Source organism: Saccostrea cucullata, unplaced genomic scaffold, assembly GCF_032062105.1.
Source record: "Saccostrea cucullata isolate Sc308-1 unplaced genomic scaffold, CSIRO_AGI_Scuc_v1 ctg689, whole genome shotgun sequence".
NCBI classification, from domain to species: domain Eukaryota; kingdom Metazoa; phylum Mollusca; class Bivalvia; order Ostreida; family Ostreidae; genus Saccostrea; species Saccostrea cuccullata.
This window is the reverse complement of record NW_026929140.1, coordinates 304,368-329,444: the sequence shown is the minus strand read 5'-3', so window position 1 is coordinate 329,444 and position 25,077 is coordinate 304,368. Positions and strand designations below refer to the sequence as shown.

At 31.1% G+C, this 25,077-nt stretch overlaps 2 protein-coding genes across 2 annotated transcripts in view; both read left to right on the top strand.

Annotated features, from left to right (window-relative positions):
• Nucleotides 1–25,077, top strand: part of LOC134279895 (uncharacterized) — a 147,629-nt gene that overhangs the window by 21,840 nt on the left and 100,712 nt on the right. The window contains exons 8-20 of the mRNA XM_062762311.1: nucleotides 1,458–1,543; nucleotides 1,690–1,753; nucleotides 1,843–2,028; nucleotides 2,228–2,466; nucleotides 3,388–3,688; nucleotides 3,777–3,935; nucleotides 5,677–5,845; nucleotides 7,028–7,218; nucleotides 8,614–8,853; nucleotides 9,017–9,131; nucleotides 9,454–9,564; nucleotides 9,664–9,774; nucleotides 9,914–10,024. Coding sequence (XP_062618295.1) covers nucleotides 1,458–1,543; nucleotides 1,690–1,753; nucleotides 1,843–2,028; nucleotides 2,228–2,466; nucleotides 3,388–3,688; nucleotides 3,777–3,935; nucleotides 5,677–5,845; nucleotides 7,028–7,218; nucleotides 8,614–8,853; nucleotides 9,017–9,131; nucleotides 9,454–9,564; nucleotides 9,664–9,774; nucleotides 9,914–10,024 — 2,083 coding nt within the window. The remainder of the gene's footprint in view (nucleotides 1–1,457; nucleotides 1,544–1,689; nucleotides 1,754–1,842; nucleotides 2,029–2,227; nucleotides 2,467–3,387; nucleotides 3,689–3,776; nucleotides 3,936–5,676; nucleotides 5,846–7,027; nucleotides 7,219–8,613; nucleotides 8,854–9,016; nucleotides 9,132–9,453; nucleotides 9,565–9,663; nucleotides 9,775–9,913; nucleotides 10,025–25,077) is intronic.
• On the top strand, nucleotides 11,134–12,832 carry LOC134279887 (uncharacterized). Its single transcript, XM_062762301.1, has 4 exons — nucleotides 11,134–11,276; nucleotides 11,408–11,470; nucleotides 11,616–11,712; nucleotides 12,518–12,832. The coding sequence occupies exons 1-4, from the start codon at nucleotides 11,225–11,227 to the stop codon at nucleotides 12,708–12,710; spliced, it is 405 nt and encodes a 134-aa protein (XP_062618285.1). The 5' UTR covers nucleotides 11,134–11,224; the 3' UTR covers nucleotides 12,711–12,832.

Below are 25,077 nucleotides of genomic sequence, written 5' to 3'. Positions count from 1 at the left end.
AGAAATTATGTGTAATATATATTATGTGTAATATATATATTCTATTTTTTATAAAAAAAATTATTACCTAGTGTAGCAATATTTATTGTTACAGACAATAATTGCAAACTCAACAAATGCATGCAAATGTTTCTTGAATATTAGACTTCAGAATATGAAAATAAAATGAAAGATATGCACTAAAATTATATGCTACTGTAAGTCATGGAATATTATTGGTGGTTCTGTAAATCAAAGATTAAAGAAATAATTATACTATAAGGAAGATATGGTTCAAAAACAATTATTTGTCTGCCCACGCTTTACCTTATTATATTTTCATATTATTGAGTTTTGAACCCCTCAGTGCCTCTCAGTATGTCCACAGTAGCCTCAGATAAAACCTCAGTATCACACAGTATCAGCTCAGTTCCCTCAGACAAACCTCAGTGCCCCCCAGTACTTCCACAGCAGCAACAGTGCTAACCTCAGTGCTCCTCAGTAGCACAACAGAATGCACAGTAAAAACCTCAGTGCAACTCAGTACTTCCTCAGTTTCTCAGTAGTAGCCTCAGTACAACTCAGGGTTTTCTCAGTACCACTCAGTACTTCCTCAGGGTTTTGTTGGATTCTCAGTGCTTTTTAGTTACAGTAGTGCAGGATATTGGTTTTTAATCTATTAAATGATTTTCTTTTTTCAGATGCCTGTTTATTACATGTACATTAAAATATAAGTGTTGCCTATTGATAAAGACTTTATGTCTTAAAAGAATAAAAGGAAAAAAGGAGAATGAGAGTTAAGGACAGATGATACAAACAATTTTTCTCTTTGGAAGAGACTTAATATCGTGTCACAAGTTTAGAAAAGGGGATAATTCTTAGAATGTTTTCTCCTAAGAACTTGAAAATGAAATAGACTTGGAAAATATTTATAATATTTCAATATAATTACAAATATGGACAAAATACATTCAGTAAAGGTTTACAGATGAAAACAAATTTTAGAATATGTTACCTTGGTGCTAAAAATGTAATTTGAACTTTAGAAAAATATATCAAGCTGGGCGAATTTTAAGAGGAAGAACAAAATGGTAAAAATCAGCCTATGGTTTATTGCTGATTTGTTGTCATTTTGTATTTCATCATAAAAATCACCCGGCTTGGTATATTTTTAAAGTTTATATTACACTTTTAGATCCAAGGTAACATATTCTGGAATTTGTTTTCACCTGTAAACCTTTACTGAGTGTTTTTTGTCTATATTTGTTTTTTTATTGAAATATTAGTAATATTTTCCAAGTCTATTTCATTTTCCAGTTGTTAGGAGAATAAATGCCATGAAATATCCACTTTTCTAAACTTGTGACATGATATTAAATGTATGCCAGAGAAAAAAATTGTTTGTATCATCTGTCCTAAAGTCTAAAATTGAATATTTCAGTTGAAAAAGGCTACTTTAAGAATTTTTTATATATCAGGTGTTCATTTCGGAACCTACCCAAGTCTGGAAAGGGAAATACTGTGGCTCTTTCACATACCTCCACATGGTCTCCTTTGATGGATAGTATGTTTAACTTCACATATTTCAAAATAATACTGTACTTTAATGTTCATTTAATTGTATACATGAAATTGTTTCCAATATTTAACATTATGCAAAATATCATAAAAATATCGATAACGTTTTTTTTGTTTTTTGTTTCCTAAAAGTGCATACGAGTGTCAAGAATATGGCATGTATATTCTCTATAGGAATACAAAATATGACCAAGAGGTACGTTCATCCTTTATGATAAAATAAAATACATTGTATCTACCAAGATATTCCAAATGATACTTTTTATCAGATCTATATCAACATAGGTACAAGTTAAACACCACATGTGTCATCCATCTAACTCATATCCAAGATGCACGTGTGCAGTAGCAGCAAGATCAGGAAGGGATGTTTTCACACTTGATATCTGCAACAACCAAAGAATAATAAATTTTCCTTTCTGCAAAGACAAAGTATTAAAAGTGATCAGAAACAACGACAAAAATTATCAAGTATGAAATATAAAATGAATAAAAACAAAAAGTCCTACTCATTTTTTTTATTACTATGTAAGTTGTTAGATGACAGCTACAATATATATCAAATCTTACACATACAGTTAAGTTTAAAAGTTCACAAAAGCTTAAACCTTAATTGAGCTTCTCTAAACACAACAGAAGCTAACACATAGTCTGATCAATGTTCTTGCAGGTCATATTTCCGACAGGGACTTGGGTGGATCTGTCAATTATACCTTGGCCTAATCCTACAACTTGGCAGATAAACATACAAATTTATCCATCCCCTTCAGATGTTAAAAACAGTAAAGGTTTGTGTGGAATTCTGGATGGAAATCAGAGTAATGATTTAACAAGAAGAAATGGCCACGTAGATTCTCTGAGTAACTATAATTACCACAAACATCCTGTTGATTTCTCGCATTCTTGGCGGTAAGCCCATGCTTTTATTCTACATGTACATGTATGTTTGCGTGTTTAGTAAGACTGCACAAAGATCAAAATTCGGGCAAACTTCTGTCCTATGAAATGAAAGATTGATGTATAAAAAGCGATGAAACATTTACAGTTATTTTGTTTCTTTTGCAATTGTATACTTCTCCATTGCACACGATCACGCCTCTGATGTTTCGGAGGACCATGTTTGTTCTGCTTCAATTTTGAATCGTTAAATGGACTTTTGAGCTTGAATACTGTCCCTTATCTCTTTATATATTTCATCGTAATCGTCGATTTCTCCGTTGAGACCGTGAAACAAGGTCCCATCAACATGAAACAGATATTTTGCTGCCCTTAGGCTGTACGTGGCAAATACATCCATAATTTGCAACCTCCATCAGCAATTGGTGTCATCTTTATATAAGTGAGAGACACTTAACTATGCAAATTGGAACATCAAACAAGCTATCAAATGAACTATCGACGTTACGATCATGTTACGATATTTGAAATATGAAAAAAAGATCCTTTATAAATGGTGGAAATTTCGACAATCGTCTCCTTTGTGTAAAAACATAAGTTATAACATGTGTGTCATGAACAATGCAGCTAGAATCCTACTCTCCTTTAAAAATGTTCTTTTTTCACAGATTCACACAAATCTTTATCGCATTTAGGGTATAGCCTTGACATAAGCGCTATGTGAGTGCAAATTTTATGATCAATTATAAAGGCCCCTTTATATTTGTGTAAAAGCCTTAAAAAGTAGTTTGTTAGGCGGAAATTATGATAAATTAAACAATTGATATATTAAGGCTGACTAATTTTGTATCGCTGAGCGAAAATGCTTTTCTCTAGGATTATATATCCTTGAAGTTATGATAATTTTAAATCAATTAGTGTATTTCTTTTTAGGATACTTGATAATGAAAACTTGTTCACTGAAAGCTGGACAGTGTATGACGGTCTGAGGTCTATTTCTAATACTATGGCAAGAGTTTGTACATGCAAGGAAACAAAAGATGATAGAACTGGTAAGAGAGAAACGCAGATTGAATGTAATTATGGTACATACAAAGACTGTAAATTCAAAATTGGAAAGCAGTTTCATTGCCTACTTCATCCTGCTGGGTCTAAACGGAGGAAACGAGATATAACACACCTTAGGAGCTTAATGAAGCGAGAATCCGAATATACAGTGGATGAAAACATATTGGTAGTGTTGATCACCTTTCACATAATGTTAAAAGCTGATTTTTTTTAACTGCAAAAAAATGTTAATTAATTTTAACTGTTAACTTTAGGTGAGGGAAAAAAGACAGGCATACGACGTTACAACGGAGATCGAAGCTCGCAAAATTTGCATAAATGCATTTGAAGAATCCCAAGCATTTCTTAGTTGTCAGCAGTACGTTAGTGATCTATCCAATGCTACTATAGATAACTGCATTTCTGATGTGATGGTAACTTAACACATTTACACGTTTAATGATAAAATAGATCCATGACAAAAATGTGACAATAACATAATATGTGAAGATAATGCTAATTTTAAGTGTAGGAAAATGTTTGTTTAACTTGTACTTTTATTCTTCGGTGATAATGCTGATGGTCATCTTTACATTCGTTTACTGATTTTTGGATTGATGATGACTTTTTTACTAGTTTGACTTGTCTTAGACTTAGACTCAGTGAAATTAGATAAGTAACAGGAGAGAACAGATAAATAAAATGACATTATATCTCTGTCTTGATGACCTTGACCTGTTCCACAACAGTCACCCACCTTTTGTTATATTGATTGGCACAAATTTGATGTCAACACATATTTAATCATTATTTTCTGTTCATATTGATTGGATGTGGAGATAAGAATCAAATTGCAAGCTCTAAAATTATTTTATTAATACAAATCAAAAGCAGAGCAAACACCGACCTCTAGGAACATCAGAAATGGGTTACAGTGTCATTAAGGAGTGCGTTTCTCCACGACCTGTCACAGCCGCCTTTTTTGCCACGATCGAAAATAAAAGACCTAAAAATTCATTATCCAATTTTTCATGTTCTTAATACTTCAATTATAGAAATGCACGTATTTCCGCAGCGTTCAGAAAATTTCACTACTGTAAAATCACATATTTTCGTGGGGTCAAATTTTCGTGGTTTGAGGAAAAAATGTTGGTTCGTGGGGATTTGATTTCGTGGATGAAGAATTTTTTAGTAGTTGTGCATATGAAAAATTGCATTTCGTGGTGGACATAAATTCGTGGGTCTCTTCATACCACGAAAACAACGAAAATTAACCCCCCACGAAAATTAGTGATTTCACAGTAATTTATTACTGTTGGGGGTTTATATTTTGAAACGTTTTAGTTACAAGTAATCGTATTCTACTCACAATGCTCCAATAAAGTACCAAAATCAACCATATGTAAGGGATATAAACTCAAAAATAAAAAAAAAAAGGTTTTATAAAATATACGCAAAACCTTTATGATAATTCCACAAATTTAAACTGCAATAAAAAGTTTAACAGAAATCCAGAGAACTCTCTACAGGTAGTTTGCAAAACACTTAAGGAAACCAAAGCATTATGGGCTCGGCCATATGTGTTTGTATTTAGAAATGAGTGCATTGAGTTTGAAGCCTTTCAGGACATTTTGTATGGAGTGATAAATGTCAATTAAATATTAAATTGGCAGCTTTGTAAGGCTGCCAAAATTGTATTCAGAACGTATTGTGTCATTTCGTTGACAGTTTATTTTTGTTCGAAAATGGAGATTATGAATGTAAGCACAGGATACTTTTACAAAGTGATTTCGCAACGAAATATAAACACACCTGTTGCAATATGAAAATACTTTATAGTTTATGCAGATGTCATTTATGAATTTTCATTTTTGATTTAAATAGGCACACGTGCGTAAATTTTGCCTTTAACCATATTTATATAAACGGAGAATTTCAAGGTCAAGTCTTTGAGTAATATATTCAGTAATAGATACACATTTGAAATGTAAGGCGAGTGAACTTTCTGACACTTTTCCCCGTCAGGAAAGCTCAAGGTCAAAATGACTTGAAATTCAAATTCAATAATGATGTCATATCTTGGCATTCACGAAAAGTTATTGCATAAGATGTAGTGCAATTTATTTTTGAAAAGCTTTTGCCTTCTATAGAATTCTTAATATATTGTATTTCCAGATGACTGGAGACCATAAAGTTACAAAGATACATATTGAAGCGGCTTTGGAGCAATGTTCTACCCTTGTTCTTTTTAACACAACCTTTCAAACTGAACAACCGCAAATAACGTACCAAGTGGAATCACTTTGTCCAAATAGTTGCAGTGGGAATGGCGAGTGTAATCGAGGTAAAATTGAGTTTCAATTCCCCCGTAAACGAAGTTTCGGGGGATATAGAGCCTTGGCCCTGTCCGTCCGTCTGTCTGTTTGTTTATCCCCAAAAACTATAACCTTGCCTATATCATTTGCCTGAGTGGTCTATGGGATTCATATTTTACAGGTGTAATCCTTGTGACAAGTCCTTTTTCTTTTTTAGGGTACTACCAAATTTGACCTCTCGACCTTGACCTTGGAGTTTGATACACATACACCAAAATTCCAAACTTTTGCTTTGGTCATAACTTTTGAACAATTAGTGCAAGGACTTTCATACTCCACATATGTAATCCTTGTGACAAGAACTTTCATTGGATACAAACAATCTTGACTCTTTGACCTAGACCTTGGAGTTTTTTTTACCTACTTTTTAAAAACTTAAAATTTGGCCATTATTTTGAACCGTTGGTTCTTCAACTTTCATACTTCACATATGATCTTTGAGACAGGACGTTTTATTGGATACCAGTAACTTTGACCTTTAGACCTTGGCCTTGAAGATTGACCTACTTTTAAAAAAATCAACTTCAAACTTAACTTTTTAAGGGTAAGGGCTAGGGTTTCCATACTCCACATTTGAAATCCTTATGACAACTCTTTTCATAGGTTACCAACAAAATTGATCCATTGACCTTGGAATTTTATCTACTTTTTAAAAAATTAACCTTGGCAATAACGTTTGAACGGTTAAGGCAAGGGCTTTCATACTCCTCATATATAATCTTAGTTACAAGTTTTTTCTCTAGAAACCAACAAATTTGACCTATTCACCTTGACCCCGTGGGTTGACCCACCTTTAAAAACGTTAACTTTGGCCATAACTTTTGAACAGGTGTTGATAGAACCTTATATTTCACATTTGTTTTTCTCGTGAATAGGCCTTACTTCGGGCATTAACATATGTGATTCGCATTTGAGAAGACTTAACCTTTGCAGTGTTTCACAAATACATCTTGTTTAAAAATATTTAAATCAAATAAAAAAAAATGGAGAGCTAAGTCAAAAACGGTGTTATGGATTACATAGTAAAAAACATCTTTGGACAAGATTTCAAATACACTTTAAATTCCCACTTATTATGTATCAATTTCACTTTACCTGAATTAGGAAATATAGCTACCTTATCATTTTTATTTTGAATCCATTTCCTATAGGTAATTGTACATGCAACTCAAATTTTGCTGGCAGCGATTGTTCTTTTGATCTGCTTGGGCCTCCAAAGATTAATCATATTTCTGACTTTGGTCTCTGTGACAAATCATATGAAGATTGTGATGAAATCACTTTGTATGGAGAATTGTTTCTTGAACATATGGATACAGAATGCTACTTTACAAGAAGAACGGTAACACACAAATAATCATGAATAAAATTAAATATATTTTTATATATCATAAATATGTTTAAGTGATGGATGTGAAAGCTATTTACACCATTCAACCGATATTTTAGGAGATGAAGACATTTATTTTTTCTCAATTATTTTTAGTCAATCGATAATGCCTAAAAGTTTGTAATTTACGGATTTCCTTATTTTGAAAGGAGGCTTACAAAGGTACCTGAGTGGTTCTTATACATGAATTATCTAAATTAAAATAATTATTTTATGTAAAGCGACAAAAAATTAATGAAAATACCGGTAACTAATACGAATTGTAATTAGCACATGTACTACAGTATACACCACAGAACCAAGGCTATTACATTAAAGCTTATCACATTTCTTCAAAGAATTTTCCGGAAAGCTTTTATTCACTCGCAAAATACATGTATGAGGGCCACTATGTAATCTGCTCACATAATCACAGTTCAGTAAAGTCAGATGCCATCGATGTAAATAAACAAATATATTGCTCCAATTAACAACAAAAAAGTAAGCTTTTACTTCTTCAGCTTGTTTGTCCTACTTTCCAAACACTTTTATTTTACCTAAGCCAAAATTTTAAGTGAGCTTTTCTGATCAAAATTTGTCCGTTGTCTGTTGTCGTCGTTGGCGTCGTTTGCCGTTATCGTCGTTGTAAACTCTTCACAATTTCATCTTCTTCGAAAAAACTACTAGGTCAATTCCAATCAAAGTTGACACAAAATTTTCTTTGGACAAAAATATTCAACTTTGTTCAAATGAAGGGTTACGCCCCCTTTCAAGGGGAGATACTTACGAAATAGTAAAAAATTAATTGCATCATTAAAAAATGTTCTTCTCAAGAACCAAAGGGACAAAAAGATGAAACCCATGTGAAATCACTGTCAAGCAGTGTAGATGCATGCAGGTGGTGAAGATTCAAGTTTGTTCAAACCATACTCATGTAGTAAAACTATTTGTTGTGTAACCAGAAGGGTTTAAAGATCTTGCCTAATTTTTTTACGACCGCTAAAAAGAAAACTGAACTGAACTCAGTGTATCAATTATGGACTTTGATTCCATGTTTTTTAATTACATTATTATTTTAATATTGGTTACACCCACTTGAGATGAAACCCATGTGAAATCACTGTCAAGCAGTGTAGATGCATGCAGGTGGTGAAGATTCAAGTTTGTTCAAACCATCCTCATGTAGTAAAACTATTTGTTGTGTAACCAGAAGGGTTTAAAGATCTTGCCTAATTCTTTTACGACCGCTAAAAAGAAAACAGAACTGAACTCAGTGTATCAATTATGGACTTTGATTCCATGTTTTTTTTAATTACATTATTATTTTAATATTGGTTACACCCACTTGATTTGAATATTTTTTACTAGATAAAAAGAGATGGGACTCTCATCTCAGAAAGTCAATATCAAACCAGTTTGGAACCAAGAACCTTATTTGAGGGATTCTGTCCTCTTTCGTATAGTGAAGAACCACACTGGATAACAGAGTTCACCTTTAAAATCAGTAACGATGGAACAAGATTCACAGACAACTACAACGTTTACATCTATCAGTCTGACTGCCAGGAGCTTCACAATAGTACGGGACAAATAAACTTTATTCTAAAGGTAATGTTTTTTTTCAAAATAAAAGAAATAAGACAGAGACTTGGTATTAATGTTAATTCATGAATCTCATTTTTCCGGCTGTGTTGATCTTGTTTTAAGTTAGATAATTTTAATTTTTATTTTTTAATCAAACAAGACTACAACAATTAGTCTCTTTTTTCAGAGTGGCTACTGTTTTATCGATGGAAAGTGTTATATAGATGGGGATACAAATAATGAGAATTTATGTGACCTCTGCAATATCACACTGGACAAATATAAATGGTCATTTAACCCAGGTACACTTATATCTTGATGAAAATCGCCATTGATGTTAAGTTATGTGTATGCACTTATGCCCTTCAACTCCATGTTGAACAAATTAATTCAATGGTTAAAAACAGGTTTTCCATATTTATTTTTTATTACGAGAATTTTAAAGGTTATCTTTCCTTGTAATGTGTGTAATTTTAAAAAAAAAGATCACCTGCATTTCCTGTAGGTAGAGTCTCTTTTATATTTTGTTAAAACACACAATGAAGGTTTAGAGGAAAAAAACATCACTTTGAGTGGGAAATGTTGCTAGTTTATATTACACATTGAATTTTTTTTTTATAACAGGGCATTGTTTAATAGACGGAAAGTGTTACGCGGATGGGGCTATAAATGGAACCAATCTTTGCAGTGTCTGTCTCTCCTCTGTGAATACTTTGATCTGGTCTGATAATCCAGGTATTGAAGTCCATGTATCACTTAAAATACTTAACTTTTTAAAAAAAAAATTTGAACGTGAAATTTCTTTCTTAAATATGCGCTATATTTTTTGAATAGGGTACTGCTATATTGAAGACATTTGTTATTTTGATGGTCAGTCAAAAGAATATAACGACTGTTTCATGTGTAACTACACGTTGGGCAGAGAAGTGTGGACATTTGCTGAAGGTTGTTTATTATTCTATTATTCAATCATCCGATTAGAATAAAGTCAAATGATACGAAAGTATATAGTTATTAATTAACTCCATCATGCCGCGGATTTTTAAAGTATTTTAAATTTATTCCATTTCATGCATTTCACTAGATCATTGTATGATTGATGGACAGTGCTTTAAAGCGGGACAAAACCAAACAACCAATGAATGCAAAGTGTGTGACCCTCTTCAAAGTAAAAGTAACTGGACTTTGAGTAAAGGTTAGTAATATTGTTGAAAAACTTAATTCTAAGGACAAAAAACTTAGTTTTGAACTTAATCTTCTTATTCACTGTTCATTTAAAAAGTTTCAATTATTAAACGATCTTTTTGCCATTTTATCATGCCGGGTATTTCTGATCTCATCTTATTTATATTATATCTATATCGATCGTATTTTCTTTAAAGAATACCAAAACTTTCATCATTTTATATTTTATCTTACTTCTTGCTATGCCCGTTTTTAATGTAAATCTACCTATTGTACTATGATTTAAATCTGAGAATATCTTAGAAAAATTATAAGTGGTAAAACTACGTTGTAAAGTTATTCATGAACGTTGTTCTTAAAGTAGGTAACGTAATTCTTTGTAAATAAAAGTAGTAGATTAAAGTTCGCATATTTAATTTTGTAATCATGATTAACTTTCACATATGATGAGATGATATTGAGAATTTTGACGACATTTTTAAAGTGACGCATAAAGTTTTAAGAATTCATTCAAGTGACTCACGGTTGCTGATTTGAGATATATAAGAAGAGTGTGTAACGAAACATTTCTGCAATTTTTAAAAATACCATCATATAATGTTCTGTAATATTCATAAACTGATCAGAGAAAACCCACATTTAATGTGACACAGAACCTCTTGCAAAATCCTTTTATTATAATCAAATATTCAAAAATGTCGCTTTTATATATTAAAAAAATCAATGAAATTCCCTTTCCTCTATGGTTTATGACCAGATATATTGATTTTGCTTCGCATTTCTTTATGATTATGTTTATAAATGTTTTATTTTTTCAATGCATGGTACTAGGGTATTGTATGATTGATGGACAATGTTTTCGGGAGGGACAAAACCATACAACAAAGGAATGTAAATTCTGTGATCCATTTCAGAGCGAAAATAATTGGAGCTTAAGTAAAGGTATATGAATTCAAGAATATGTTAACAATCAATCATAATCTGAAAAAAAAAATGATTTTTTAAAGTAATAATGTCGAAGTCACAATTGATTCCATTGTCTTTAAAAGAATTTGTCAACCGAAGTATGTTTCAATATGCTATATGTAATGATCGAAAGTTTTTACCTTTACGACAAAGAAACATTTGTACGTCAGGACTTTCAGAGGGCTTTCATAAAAACTGCTGCCTTGAGAAAAACAAAATAATTGTGAAGAACTGTGGACGGTTTATGGCCTACTGCTTGAAACCCTTGAATTTATGCGAGGATAGATACTGCTTCGGTTTTTATTAAACACAAAAAAAATAATAAAAAGTCTTAAAAATGCTGATTTAACGCTTCCAGTAGAGTTTAAATTTGAACAAAAGAATTTTTTTTTAATTTATACTTCCTCATATAAAGACTTTTTTTCAGGAAAGCCTGAACCTTGTTTTGCTGATGACGACGAGTATGTAAAGAAAAATCCTTTGCCGCACAGTTAGTATTTGTAACAAACACTTTATTTTAATGTTTTACTTTTGATTAAGATAATTAAAATATTTAAGCAAGTTTCCAGAGTTAAAAATAAAATATATTTACGTTGTTTTGTGTTTCTGCATATTTATTGATTTTATTTTTTCAGAAAAGTGGTTTACAGAAAATACAGTGATCATTGCTGTAGTCTTATTAATTACAATGGCAACCATTGGAGGTCTGCTAGTGTTCTTCCTATATCGGAGGTATGTTCTCTCTAATTAATATCTAATTAGTATTTTTATTTTGAATTTGTAAAAACATGTTCATTTTCCTTTTTCCTTAATAAAACATTGCAAAGTTTATATCATACTTCATTAATTTTCTTCCAGCCTGAAATATTAATGCATCAATTTTCCCAATAATATTTAAGGACTTTTGGAATAAAATGAAAAGTCGGAAAAGCGGAAAAGTCGTGTCAAAATTGTGATAAAGTGATAAAGAGTTGCAAATAAATTTTATTTCAAGTAAATTCTAGTACCATACAAGATAAGTACATGGTTGAAAGTAGTTCAAAGACTATAATTGCAGTTCAGGTACATATAAATTATATAGTTCTTTCAGAATTCAAAATAAGAAAACAAAAAAATATCGTTTTATGATTAAATGTTACTGTATGATACTCAAGAAGTCTAGCCTCTCGACCAGAGTTGCACTTTAAATTTGCAAGAAAAATATCATAAATTAACTATGACACAGGTAAAAGTAAAAAAAGAATCATTTCGCTACTGCAATAAATTTCCATCTAGTGTGTTATAAAAGCAGGTGCGTATTACTTTAGTATTTGCTTTGATAAAAAAATTATACAGAAGGGCCTTTTCGTATTTCAAATTGCCAATGCTTTTGAAAACTCCAACTGGTCATTTTTATTGGTTGAGGTTGAAAAAAAAAATGCTTGATATGTTCCCGGGTTTATAATAAAGCAGCTGTTACAAAACAATATTTAGTAAATGGAAAAATGCAATTTTATGTTTTAAATTTTTTATGTTGTAACTTTTTTTTCCTTTTCAGGAAACATTTCAAAAGATATTGCAATAAATCCGCCATCTATGAGAAACCAGTCCCATGCCAGAAAATGGACAACGATTATGAGACACTACATGTTCAATGGATCAACAAGGAGAATAATTATGTGAAACTTCCAGAGAAATCAGGCGGCTTTACGCTCAATTCAAAATCTACTGATGTTCACACAGTGAGCTAAGAGTGAACATCTGCACTTTTAATAATAACAACATTGTAGATGCAAATCTATAAATAATCATTAAAATTAGCATACATTTCAAAAATATATTTAACCGTGGAAGAAGATATTCAAAGAGTTGTGCGAATATGGATTTAAAGGTTTGCAACAATGACAATGAAGAATGTGCTTTTTTGCAACTATTGCCATAAAATTGATAACTAGTATTTTTCTCATTTAATTACACATTTGCCTGATTTGCTTCGTCATGAACGTCACTGAATATGATTTCAGGAAAAAAAAGTTTCCTTATTTTATAAATAATGAAATTTTTATAAGTGTTCTCTCTATTAAAATAAAAGGCTAAACCCAATTCAAACAACAGTCTTATAATCTTATTGGAATTTCATGTAAGTTAAAATCCAGAGTTTGTCAGGAGAAATCGAAAAGGCTTTATAAATTATAACATGTGCCAAAATTTTGATTTAAAATAGATTAACAATTTGCGATAGACGTAAATGCAATTTCTGCATTTATTCCATTTTTTATTGCTTAAAATCATAGATTTATATGTATTATTAAATATATACATACAGATTTGCATGCTGAAAGAAAACATGAATAATTCAATCATTCTGTGTTATCGGCGTTTCCACCAGATTAAATTCATTGTAAATTTAATGACTGTTATCATTTTATCGTTTCCACAACATCTTTTATATTAAGTAATTTTTATTATGCAGTTTTCATATGATTTGTATATGTTTGATATCATTAAAGTTATTACATTGCTTGCATGCTTTGTGTAGTCATTTGGCTCCTTGTTAATCTATGTCTTATGTTTGACATATTTGTTAGATGTGTATTTTTAATTTTTTATTCCAAAAATCCAGTTTTATTTAAAATGAAAATAAAAAATATGCATTGCGTAATTTGTCAATCTTCTGCAAACGTATTAAAATTAATACTTAGAGTTTTCGTTTCATTTACAGTTTTTCTTTGAATAAAGAAAACAGAATTTTAATAAATTGCTTTTTCAAAATTTTGTCAAAGACTAATGGAATGCACAAGATTTCTAAATGCCGACAAATAAAAAAAGAAACATCACAACCATTGAACCATTGAATTAAAACTTGTACATGTACTCGGTCTCAAGGTCGCTAAGAAGTGATGATTCATTAACGCCTACTTTAAAAACGGAATCCCAATTTTTAAGGTTTCACCCGAAGGGCCTGTGACTTTCACTTTTGAGTGCGTTTTACTATCATCCAAAGGGACTGTCAGTTTGCCTTTTTTACGTCTTAAGTTTGCACCATGGCAGCAAACAAGAATCAAGATCACAAAAGCAACGCCCTTACTACTTTCTTACCCTGACAAATTGTCAGATTTTGAAGTAAAGGTTCTCGAAATAGAGCTATTAATATGCGTGAAAGAGCATTCAACAATTACTTTATTCTCTTGTATTTAATCTAAAAAGTCGTATACATATCTCAAGACCTTTTGATTATATCACAAAGCTGAGTTGCAAAATGAAGTTGAAAAAGATCTTGAGCTTTTAATTTGTACTTTTATATTTGCATATCCTCTGCTCTCTTCCACTATGAACATATATCTATCAACTGCGTTCAGAGGACTATAGACGCACCTGCTTCTGCTATGAGGGCAATTGCTCTAACTCACTCGTGTAGAACAAGCTCTACTACACTTATAAACCGTGTTGAGAAGTATATATATGAAATGTTTCGTAAAAAGACTAAATATAAGTTTTAAATAATATTTTTTGGAAAAAAAGAATTCAGAACAATTTAAAATTGCTGTTTGATATCTTTAAAAATTTAGTTTTGGTCAATGTATTTAATTGTAATATAAAACTTTTTAAAAATTGAATAGAACTCCATATTTTTATTTTTTCGTATCATGCATACTTGTACAAAGAACAATAACTCTTCACACTTGGGTAATAACATTCAGAAAGAGAAAATTTTTTTAAGTAGTAGATCTATATCTATTTCAAGAAAAAATAAATAGAAAAAGTATTTAAAATATCACAGAAAAGCATACTGGAAAATTAAGAGAATGTGATGACGGCGCTGCTTGTATCCAGTGTTTGAGAGGGAAATACTTTCTAAATTGTGATTTATTAGAGAAAAGGAGTATTGATCAGCTGTACTGATTTTAAAGCTGTATGGTTTTCTTTACTGAAGACAGAAGAAGCTGCGTCCTTATGTAAGTCAGGATTTCCTCTGATATTCTTGACAACATCAAAGAATGCAAATATAAGTAATAAACAACGATTATTCAGTGAACACGGCGTAATGAATAGCAATAGCTCCGAGGGCATATTTTCCATGATGCGCTAGCGCGCATCATGGAATATGCCAGCAGAGCAATTGCTATTCATAACGCCATGTTCACTAAATAACGTTGTTTATTTCTTAACTAATTTACCATGCCCATATGTTTTTACATGATTAAGTGTTATGACCTTACAAAAAAAGACACATTCAGCCGGACGAGAGTAACCATTTTGTTCTAGAAGGAAAAAGTGTGCATATTGACTTGACTTTTACAGCAAACACTTTATTCGTATTTTTAAAGAAATGCTGAGAAGGACATTGGAACTAAATAAAAATCTTCCCTGTCCGAAACTCAGTTTTTTCAGTTATAATAACGGTGACAATAAATCAAGGAACTAAGAAAGAAACAGTAAATAATATTTAAACAAGATATATTTTCGTCTTATGATCTACCGTGGGATGAGTAAGAATTATTCTTTTGTGATGTAATTGATGTCAAAAACAGTGTAAATTTTCTTTTGTTCAAAAAATGACCGATTATTGAACAATAAAAAATATGTGGCTAATCACGTTAAAAATAATGTAAAAAATAAGATATAAATAAATAATGAAGCGCGTTTAGGGCCATAGTTCATGTCTTCCTGAGTTCTTAAATATTTTATTCACCATTTTAATTATTACATTTGACGGGTTGTATTTGACATCGATATTATTAATACATGTACCACGTTGTTCTAAAAATATATTGATTGGTTGATTGATTTTATATTGTTTAACGCCCCTCTAGGGAATTTTTCATCCATATGACGACGCCACCACTTGCCGATGAATATCTTTCAAAATTTTGTCTTTTTTTTAGTCATCAATTCAAAAGATATTGTAATATATAAATGCATCATCTATGAGAAATCAGTTCCATGCCAGAAAGCTGACAACGATTTAGAGACAGTAAATGTAAAATTCATAAAGAAGGAGAACGATAACATGAAACTTCCTGAGAAATCAGCCGACTTCATGTTCTCATCAAAATATATGGGTGTCTATACCGTGGGATAGGAGTTAAAATCTGCAACTACACTCTATGCCTTAAAATTTGCATAATCATAAAAATTTATATATTCAGCTTTACAAGTAAATATCTAAGGAGTCATACAAAGATTTTTAGGAACATAGATTTAAATGTCTGTAACAATGAAGTTGACGAACCTTTTTTTAAAATTGGTCATGATTTATTTTCACGAAAAACATTTTCCACAATTTCAATAATTATGAAAATATATCAGGTATTTCTCTGAAAAAAAAATCAACTAAATTCTAACAAAAATCATAATTTTTCTAGGATTTGACAGTTTGCCATCTGAAAACCGAAAAATGAAATTCTTATCAAAATCATAGAATATATAATATTTCTATGGATTTAACAATTTGGATTAAAAGCAAATAAAATGCACCAATGCAGTGAGTCCAAAATTTGTTTATGTAGTTTGTGAATGTACATTTTTATTCATAATGTATCATAATCGTTCATGAATTCACTTTTTTCAGGTACAGAGAGTATTTTCCTGCAATAGTTATCGTTCATTGAACGAAAACTCTCGAGAGTAGAAGAGAACAATACTTGCAGTAGATCAAGTCACAATTGCCTTGCACGGTCACAAAAATGGTCATTGTTTTTTCAGAGTGTAATGAGTCCAATGTTTTTTGTAACATTAAAATTTTAAGTAAATTTGAGAGAGGTACTGATTTGAAAATTATTGCTTGTTTTGCCATTGGTATATTAATCAATTTATCGCATGAATATTCGGGAAACGTGAAGATTTATTCATCCAAGATATATCATGATTTCTGGGCTGAATGAATCTTCATTTTTCACTCACGATCTTGCAGAAATGTAGAAAACCACATATATTCGTGAGTTCATATTTGAAAAAGAAATATTGTTATGTGGGAATTTGATTTCTTGGGTTAGAAAAGTGTTAAGTGGTATCATAAATAAAATTTGACATATGAAGGTGGTCAGGAATTCAAGGGCCTCTATTTTTCTTCTCTCATTGAATATTAATCCCACGCGAAAATTAATGACTTCAAGTATTTCTGAGTTCTTTTTAAAAAGCGTTTCTATAAAGTCATAAATTATATATATAAACATTGAAACGCTGTACCAAAACAAACTAATTAAGTTTAATCTTTAAAATATAATACTCAGATTTTATGCTCATGTATTCGTTCGAGGAGTCAATAAAACAATAAAATGTGATCATAACGAACAATATTCAAGCTTAAAATCCATTTAAACAATATAGAAGGTACCAGATCAAACACAGTTACCCCAAACATCAGAGGTTTGACTAGGTGCCATGGAGGAGTGAATATCCAAAAAGTTGGATGTGCTGTTTCATGATAGAAGGAAAGCGAGAAAATAAATAGACAATGCAATTAAAAGATAATGACCCAACAAAACATATAAAAAATACCCATCAACATTTGTATTAATGATATATTATATTTCCTGATAAAATCATTGTAATAAGCAAAAAGATGACTTCAAAGAAACTGTTGAAATCCTTGTTTCATCAATTCGTTTTGTGTTTTAGAAATTACTCTTCGTTTCTTGGGAAAAATAAAAAAAGTTTTAATCAATAGAGATACCGTTTTCATAAGGTCATTGATCAGAAAGAAATAACTCAAAAAATATAGAATATTTATATTTCCTTCACAATTAGCTCAGTTATTCGTCCTGTTTTCGGAACTGTGTTTTTTTTCTAACGAATACATAAACACATTGAAAATTGTATTTTCCTTTAAATGCTAACTGTGACGTCAGTTACATGTACTTGTCCATTTTCCCGTATTTTCTTAAGTGGAGTATTCTTTCAGAAAACATACTCTGCATGCATCGCCCACAAAAATTTTGTGATATGCGATTTTCTTAAGCAGTTCACATAACATATCCAAAAATTGGGTGACGGTGTCGGACACTTTTTTCTTAAGGAAAATAAGCGCAGAAATGAGTTCATTCTGATGTTTTTTCTGCATTCATAAACTCAGAAATGTACCAAATTGATGACATCATTTTTTCAATATGATCCCCTTTCATGCCATATTCTTTAATAATTTTTCATATTCATCTGTGCAGTACATAACACTTGTTAGAGCCAACTTCATAACCTTTTAAGAATATTGAAATTTTGGGAACAATAAAGACCAATTGTACCTTCTTTTAGAGCATCCACATACAATATACATTTGTACCATAACTTGTACTTTATTTCTACCTAAAAAAAAAACAATGTCCAAAAAAGCCACATAATGTTAAAAGATGTACCGTTAGTACTGCCTTCACTAAATGATACCCTGTCTTCCAAATGATTATAATGGCAAAGTCTATGTTTTGCTTTGTGAGCTGTGAGACTCGATTTCAGCGTCATATTAAAACGTAAAATAAGAGGTCACAATGACATTATGTGTTGAATAATCTTTGAAAGTATCAATGTATTTTATTAAGTGGTATTGCAGGAGTTGCGAATAAGAGATGCATTCGCGTCATTAGTATAGAAAAAATGAGTGTGTCCATGTTTTGCTATGGGAAACCATAATTATGTGTCGGATCAAAAAGTAAAGTTTGAGGTGCACCATGACACTATGAGACAAAGGTTCTGTGAAAGTCATTTCATTCAGATGTTGAAAGAGTTTCGGATAAGACATGGGTATTCCAAAGAGCAACACATGGACGGACGGACATCCCGATCACTATATACCCTCCCTCTTTTTAAGCGGGGAGGAGAGTATTATCATTAAAAGTTTAATTAGTCAACACATGACCACAGGCCAGGGGCGTAGTATCCGGGGGGGGGGCAGGGGTGGCCTGCCCCCCCCCACTTTTTTTCCAAACCTAACTTACACTATAGGAAATGTTGATTGAAAGCCTGGTAGGCCCCCCCCCACACTTTTAGAAATGTACTGAAAATGTAGTATAAGAATTGGTACTAAAAGTAGTTGACACTGAAAAAAGTTTACCTTTACCCCCCCCCCCCCCCCCCTCCCAAATATGTTTTTAATGTTTGGGCACTTTATAATTTTCTTTTTTTTTTTTTTTTTTTTTTTTTTTTTTTGCTTGTCATCTTTTTCAGGTAAGTAAAAAATTTTTTTTTCTCCTGGGTGCCCCCCCCACTTTCAAAAACGATGCTACGCCACTGCAGGCAAACATTTTGACAGGACATACCTTGCAGTAATTTAGTTCGTTTTAAAATAAGTTAATTTTTACATCGAAATTCAAAATGTGTAAACTGAAAATGATAAAATTGTGATATTTCCTAGAAGTACTAGAAAGGACATCGAAATGCAGCTGCAAGTCTGGTTCCACGATTTTACGCTGACATAGACAAGAAGCATTTAAAAAAAATAAACGCATTCAACAAAATTTCCAAGTTATGCCATTCCGAATTTTAATGGGTGATATGTTTTAAGGAAAACTGTTAATTTCAAGCAACCACTTTCAGTGAATCTAGATTTGCCGTAACAAGAATAAAACATTTTTTATTCCATAAGTGTCATTTATTCAAAATGAAGATAAACCCATGTTATATGAAAAGTACTGGAGTCAAAAACACATTTTACATTACTTCATGTATTACACATATCAAAATAAAGATAACGTTGACCAAAATAAGTACATATTTAATTACAACAAACTTACGCCACTGAATCGGCCCCCTAGAACTCAATGATAAAACGAAAGCAAAAGAATTATGTTTATTGTGGATGCCATGATTGACCTCGCTCTCTTTTTCCCTATCCTTCAGCAATGTTATAGTTGTGTTGCCCTTTTTTATGACCACTTGAAAAACCAACAAATTTCCCTTTTTTGCATGTTTTTGTTAATTTAATGTGTAATTTAATATAATCAACAAATCAGTGTGCAAAATTTGTTCATACATGGAATTTTGTTTTTAGAAGGACAATAGCTTTTAAGTAAATGCTTGTTTAGACATATGATACAGGGACAATTCTTAAATATTGAAAGGAAGAAAATGTCGAATTGAAGGAAGTATTTAGATTTCTTTTTATAATTTATCCTTGTTTTCTACGCATTATCATATTTTTGCCTTCCCCGTTATACAATTTCATTATCTTATATAACTGTATTAAACTGTTTATGTGATTTTATTTACATTTTCCAAAGTCTTTCTCTTAGAAAAACTAGAAATAAGGTAATAGTCAATTATTCCTTTAGGAGGTACTAAACACCCGTGAGTTCTACTTTACCTCATTTCTAAAAAGTAGAGTATGGAAAAGGGAATACTATCACTAAATTGATAAGAATGAATGGTATTTGTAAGAAAAATAATGAGTTTTGGCAAGTTTTCTTCATAGAATCCTATATTTTGGTCATTGGGAGTTTAAATTTTAGAATGTTTTTATGCTGTCTAAGTGAAATATAAAGCGAATTAAAATTTGTTATTAATGTAGTATAACGTTTGTTCAATAAATAACAAAAAATCGTTGATAATAATACATTGTAATAATATTTCCAGTATATATTCTTTTTAATACTTACAAAAAAACTCAAACAGAAATCGGTAACACCAATTTACAAGTAAATAAAAAATCTTTACTAACATAAAGATATTTAAAGTATGTTTGTTTCTCAAATATCTTTATCATAAAAAAGTTTTCTCCTAAACACGATTTTAATTACCCATTTGAATAATATATTACTATTGATAGCTCGTAGACAATGGACGAGATTTCGACCAGGTAATAACTATGCTCAAAATGAATAAATTTAAGTAACGTATTCACTGCTTTGTATTACATGAGGTTAAAGACATGTTGAAATTGGTAAACAATGTGTCTTAACTAGGGAAAAACTATAGTCCCATTCAGTTTCACCGGAAGGGGAGTACAAGAACCTGTGGTTTTGCACTTTTTTGAAAAAATACCAAATGAGTGCGTGAATGTCTTAATTTCTTTATGAATGTAAATAATAAGTATAACTCTTTGTATTGACCATAATTATATTTTGTTTGTCCTGCAAAATAAGTGTGTGACCTAGTCTCTATATATGAAACATGTCGATTAATTTTTAATGTATCGTACAGAACACACTAAAGTTTTTTGTCCCCAAATGCAACATTGAAGCATGTCTTTTTTTTTACCCATAGTAAATTTTTGTTCATATGTCAGAAAATTTTGGGGTTTTTTTTCTTATGAAAAAAACACAACCAGCAGGTTAAATATTTTAACAAAGTAACATTCTGTAAGTGATTTTGTACCCTCTGAGATTTACGAATGTATAGATTTGAAAAAACTGAAGGTCGGCCTCAACTCAGTATTACTAGAGATGAGGGATTTATTGTGCTCCTTAGGATAGTATTTATCTTCAATAACTTACAGTTAGAATGAATGTTAGAATGAATAAAGAACACAGTAAATTACCATTCAAGATTAAGCCTTCAATTTTTATTAGTTCCCTACGGGTGAAACCGCTTGGGTCTATTGATTTGCTCTGAGTCTGTCCGTTTGTCTGTCTCTCAGACTGTCTCACTTGGTTTTCCGTTTTTTTAAACGCTTGCAGATATTAAGCTGTGTATTTAAATGCACTTTGATGAGCTATTGATCAATTTTGAATGCCGTTTTGCTTTATTGATTTTTGACGGAATTATGGCGTTTTTAATTTTTCATGATGTGGTTTAAGATCAGGTTCCTGTTGGACTAAATTAATGATAAGTATAATTAATTAAAAACTTGCTCGGTAGCTTTATAATAACAACGTAAATGAACGTTCTATATTTGAATTATAAATATATTCAACGAACCTGGGTTAACGACAAAAGAATCTTTTGTCTATTGACAATATACAACAAATTAAAAAGAGGGGAGACAAATCTAAAGTCACATGTAACTCAGTGCATACATGTACTAGTTCCGAATGTCAACATGGTAAAACTGAAAAGAAAAACACGAAAAAAAAATGAGTTGAATTTTCGTCTTTATGTTTATTTTTTCTTTAGGAAAGAGGCATGCATAACCTAATTTTTTTTAATATCAAGCATGTTTACCTAGGTCATAATTCAAGTTTTGCACGAGAACGCAATATATTGCTTTCAAAATAATTAAAAGAAAAGAAAATGTTCCTCTTAATAGTTTTGTTAGCTATTTTCAATGCAAATCATTCTGTATTCTTCTAAAGCGTTTCGAAGCGGTTTTCAGTCTACAATTTTTTGCTTAAGTATGACAACATAACTGTGATGAGGGCTTACAACTCCTGGATAATATGTTTGACGGTATGACCGATGAGGCTTTCAATGCTTACCATCAAAACACACTTGGAACATTGATCAACTACTTCAAACATCCAGTCGCATGAGACATCCCGCCTAGCTGTGACGTCACAGACCGTAAATGAGCTTGTCGGAGCTTACTAAGACAGTTGAGCGTTTGGTAAATACATGACCGAGAGCAATTTTTGAAGACAAAGATTATATAGTACTTTCTGGTTGTTTTAATGCCCTATTTACACAGAGAGTTTAATTCCAAATATATATTAGTTAAATTTGAATCGCATTCACACGGGGAGTTTAAAGCGCCTTAGTTTGATTCGAATTAATTTACTGCGCATTAAATTACTTCGCATTGACTCCATGTGAACTCTAGGCGAAGCTAATTCGAATAAAATTTGAAGCATGCGTAGTGGCAAAATTAAGTCAAATGCCACATGTCAATGGTAAATTTTCAGTAAGTGTGCTATATTTAGTGAAAAAATTAGGTAAAATATGTTAATCACTAAAATGTATGTACAGACACTGTGGCGCTATGTCAAATGCATCTGCTTCTGCATTAGGTGACGTGATTTTCAAATGATGTCACAATACCCCTACTGACGCCTGACTGTAGAATTAAAATTTCAATTCGTATAAGTTTACTTCGCATTAGCTGTCGTGTGAAGGCAATTTAATTTGCATTAGTTTCATTCGCATTAGTTTTCTTCGCATTTATTTATGCCCTTTTCACACAGAGAGTTTAACTCGCAGTAAATTAATGCGAAGTGAACTAATTCAAATTAAATTGCGTTCACACGACAGCTAATGAGAAGTAAACTAAGGCGAATTAAAATTTTACTTCTGCAACCCGGCGTCAGCATGCCTTTTATGACGTCATTTGCAAATCACGTCACCTTATGCAGAAGCAGATCCACTTGACTTTAAAATGGCAAAGTGTCTGTATACACATTTTTTAAATGATTTACAAAATTTTCCTTAGTTTTTCACTCAAAAATTGCAGAAGTACCTATAGCTGACCACCGACAAGTGGCATTTGACTAAATTTTGCCATTATGTATGCGTCAGAATTTAATTCGAATTAGCTTTGCTTAGCGTTCACACGGAGCTAATGCAAAGTAATTGAATGCGTAGTAAACTAATTCGAATTAAATCAATTTGCATTAAATTCTCCGTGTGAACGCTTAGCGAAGATTATTTGGAATAACTTTACGTTTAATTCGAATTAAACTCTCCGTGTGAACAGGGCATACAATTTCTACAAACCTAAAGCCTTTTATTTTTTATGTTTTTTATTTATGTCCCGTTCACAAGAAGAGTTTAATTCGAATTAAACCTAAGTTTACTGTGAATTAGCGTCGCTTAGCGTTCACACAGAGAATTTAATGTGCATTAGTTTAATTCGAATTAATTTACTGCGCATTAAATTATTTTGCATTGACTACTTGTGAACGCTAAACGAAGCTAAAAATTTGATAAATTCGAATTTAATTTTGAGGCATGCGTAGCGGCAAAATTAAGTCAAATCCCACACATTAATGGTCAACTTTAAATGCTTGTGCTATTTTTGATTGAAAAACTGAGGGAAAATATCATATTAATCAATAAAATGTGTGTACAGACACTGTGGCGTTAACTAAAATGCATCTGCTTCTGCATAAGGTGACGTGATTTTCAAATGACGTCACAATACCCCTGCTGACGCCTGCATGTAGAATTAAAATTTTAATTTGTATTAGTTTACTTCGCATTAGCTGTAGTATAAACACAATTCAATTCGCATTAGTTTGATTCGCATTAGTTTCCCAGGTAGCACAAAACATTTTCAAAACATCTTATTGGTGTTGTAAGAAGGTTTTTTCGAAACATTTCAGACTAAACATTTTAAAAATATTTTTAAAACATTTCCTCTTCACATTAGAACATTTTAAAAACATTTTAAAAATGTTTTCAAGAAGCTTATGATTAAATCCTTTTGGAACATTTTTCTAAAATATTTTTGAAAAGTTTTAAAAATGTTTCAAAAGGTATGTTTAGCTTTCAAATATCAAAGATTTTATAATTACGTTTTAAAAACGTTCTAAAACATGAAATGAAACATTCCTTTTCCATAAATCTGAAACATCGCATGAATACGTTTCTGAAACATTTGGAACGAACGTTGTCAAAATGTTTTTGAAACATTCTTAATTCATTTAAGGGTATTTATAGCTTCCAAATATTAAAGATCTTATAAAACGTTTTAAAAACGTTCTTAAAACATGAAATGAAACATTCTTTTTCTGTAAATCGGAAACATTGCATATATACGTTTCTGAAACATTTGTAAGGAACATTTTAAAAATGTTTTTAAAAAATTCTTTATAAATATCTTTGTTAGTTAAAAACATTTAATTCCGGATATTTTTCGGCCTAGGCACTGAAAATGTTTATTTAAAACATTAACTAAAATAATTATTTTTACTACAATTGAAACATTCTAATTATAGTTTTTGAAACGTTTTTTGGAAACATTTTCAAAATGTTTCTGAAACATTTATGTAATTGCGGCACAAATTAATTCATTTAGTAACTTTTAGAGTATGTTGTGAGGATTGATTTTAGAACATTCAATTTAATGTGTTTTCTTTTTTTAAAGACGTCATTTTTCATTGGTCCTGTTATTTTCAAAATGCTCTTAAAACATTCAAATAATGTATGATTGCGATTTTCCTAAAATGTAGTTAATGAAAAAAAAGAATACATAGATAGAATAGTGTTGAAATGAGGAATTGTAGTAATTGCTTAATTGAAAGATTTTTTCCGGTATTT

What these genes read in the sequence shown, in the direction of transcription:
- LOC134279887 (XM_062762301.1), top strand. Translation starts at nt 11,225, where the DNA reads ATGGCCTACTGCTTGAAACCCTTGAATTTATGCGAGGATAGATACTGC. An exon ending in GAAAAATCCTTTGCCGCACA is followed by an intron (nt 11,471 to 11,615) that starts GTTAGTATTTGT and finishes TTATTTTTTCAG; the next exon opens with AAAAGTGGTTTACAGAAAAT. An exon ending in GTGTTCTTCCTATATCGGAG is followed by an intron (nt 11,713 to 12,517) that starts GTATGTTCTCTC and finishes TTTCCTTTTCAG; the next exon opens with GAAACATTTCAAAAGATATT.